General features: G+C 34.9%; 1 protein-coding gene across 1 annotated transcript in view; it reads right to left on the bottom strand.

The window, feature by feature from the left end:
• Nucleotides 1–245: 245 nt before the first annotated feature.
• LOC138051827 (phosphatidylinositol 4,5-bisphosphate 3-kinase catalytic subunit beta isoform-like) overlaps nt 246–1,944 on the bottom strand; it is a 20,679-nt gene continuing 18,980 nt past the window's right edge. Inside the window, exons 12-14 of the mRNA XM_068898109.1 lie at nt 1,830–1,886; nt 1,168–1,281; nt 246–355 (exon numbers count right to left, since the gene is read on the bottom strand). Of these exons, the coding sequence (XP_068754210.1) occupies nt 1,213–1,281; nt 1,830–1,886 (126 nt within the window). The 3' untranslated portion in view covers nt 246–355; nt 1,168–1,212. The remainder of the gene's footprint in view (nt 356–1,167; nt 1,282–1,829; nt 1,887–1,944) is intronic.

Genomic DNA, 1,944 nt, shown 5'->3' with positions numbered 1-1,944 from the left:
CAATAGTAGGCACCGTCCTTCATACATAATATCTCAATCTGATATGTAAAATATCTGAACAAAAAATTAAGATGAGCTGACTAAAGGCGCATTGGGATGAAAATTGGCAATACAAACTAATAATTTATCATAATAATAATAATAATAATAATAATAATAATTATTATTATTATTATTATTATTATTATTCGCAGTACAGAAACCTAACATATAAATTATTATATTAACACGTCTGATGGACTTACCATCGCCATTCTTGAAGATTATGCGGACAAGATCCCCCAGCTCATCTGTATTCTCAAATACTAAATACAGTGGGCGCATTTTGGAATCCATATATTTGCAGTGTTCAACACTAATGAAAAGAAAAGTTAGAAATGCATCAAAGCTTAATTTTTCCTCATAAACTGCCAAAAAAAATCTTAAGATAACGAACTTATTAGAAGACACAATGGGACCAAACGGTCAACTGCAAAATGCAATTGCCCTTGCTTTGCTTTTAAAAAAAATTTACTCGTGCTTATTTAGTCTAAATTGCATTCGAAATTACTAATACAGTTAACTCTCTCGTAAGCAGACACCATGAGGAATTGGAAAAAGCGTCCGTTAGTAGAGCTGTTCCCTTACATGTACGAGAATTATTCCAATAACGTGGCCCTACAAATACATGTTAGACTCTTCATGGCAAACGAACGGACAGCTCAAAGGTCATAGTTTTGTTTGAACTGCAAATTGAAGACAAATTTCATTGCCAAGCTTTAGAGTCAATTATTATACGTGGGGTGTCCGCTTAAGAGACAACGCAGACAAAAGAAAAATCCAATTTTAATTTTCAAAAGTGTCCGCGTCCGTTTACGAGAGTGTCCACTTGCGGGAATGTGTAAATACACAGTTTGACTGGAAGGTAAAATGCATGGGGAATTGAAAAAAGTGTCTGTAAGTTGAGCTGTCCGCTTACGAGAGCGTCCGTTAGCGGAGACTTGACTGTACTAATTTAAAATATCAGTACAAAGAACACAGATTAGGAAAAAAACGCGGAGGTGAGTAAACAAAAACCCATAGGGTTAAAAAGAGTTTATGCATTGCATCTGAAACTTAGAAGAGAAATCATGAACTTACATCTAATCTTAGCTAACTAACGTACATGGAAAGTACACAATATCTTACTTCAAATTTCGCAGTTTGAAACTGGGGTCCAGAGGAGAACTAAGTTTAGAGAGTGCTCCTTGATAAGTCTTTTGACGAAGCAGTTCCTTCATCGTTGCCAAGCCTTTCTCTCGCCTGTCATGGGAAACACATTATTATTAAATAATTAATAATTTCATTAAATAATGCATAGAAGATCTAAAGCCAAAGTCAACTACCAAGGGTAGAATTGTTGCAATACACTTACTTAGGAAAAAAAATATACAGAAACTTTCTGGAAAATCGAGTGAATCATCATTTTATGTGGGAAATTGGTCTTAGGCAATAGTTTCCAACAGATTACCCCTGTGCTCAGCATTCTTAGACTAAAACTAAGACCAGTTCTTACTGCACAAACAAGATGTCCTGAGTATTCAATAGTTCTCAGGACACACTGATTATGTGGGATGCTACCAGAGAAACCATACCTAGAATTCGGTTTACATGTATTTTGGGTTTAATAAGAGTCACTTATGGTTTGTCTTTCTGAGATGACTGAATATTTAGAATATTCTCCATTTCGATGACTTCTTTCCCTTGCACTTTTTAAATGCTACTCGTTTCTGTAACTTTGATAACATTACCTTTTTGTGACGACAGAGACACAAAAAATGTCAAATCAAACAAAATTCAGCCATACATACTCTGTCTATAAGCTGAAGCAATTCTGTGACAGCCTTCATTTTGCTAAGTGCTTGGGCCTGCAAGAAACAAGAACAGAATTTGAGAATGATGATTTTTTTTTCTGTTATGAAACTG

Source organism: Montipora capricornis, chromosome 6, assembly GCF_036669925.1.
Source record: "Montipora capricornis isolate CH-2021 chromosome 6, ASM3666992v2, whole genome shotgun sequence".
Taxonomy (NCBI): domain Eukaryota; kingdom Metazoa; phylum Cnidaria; class Anthozoa; order Scleractinia; family Acroporidae; genus Montipora; species Montipora capricornis.
Note: the sequence above shows the minus strand (reverse complement) of the source record. Positions and strands in the feature narration are given on the sequence as shown.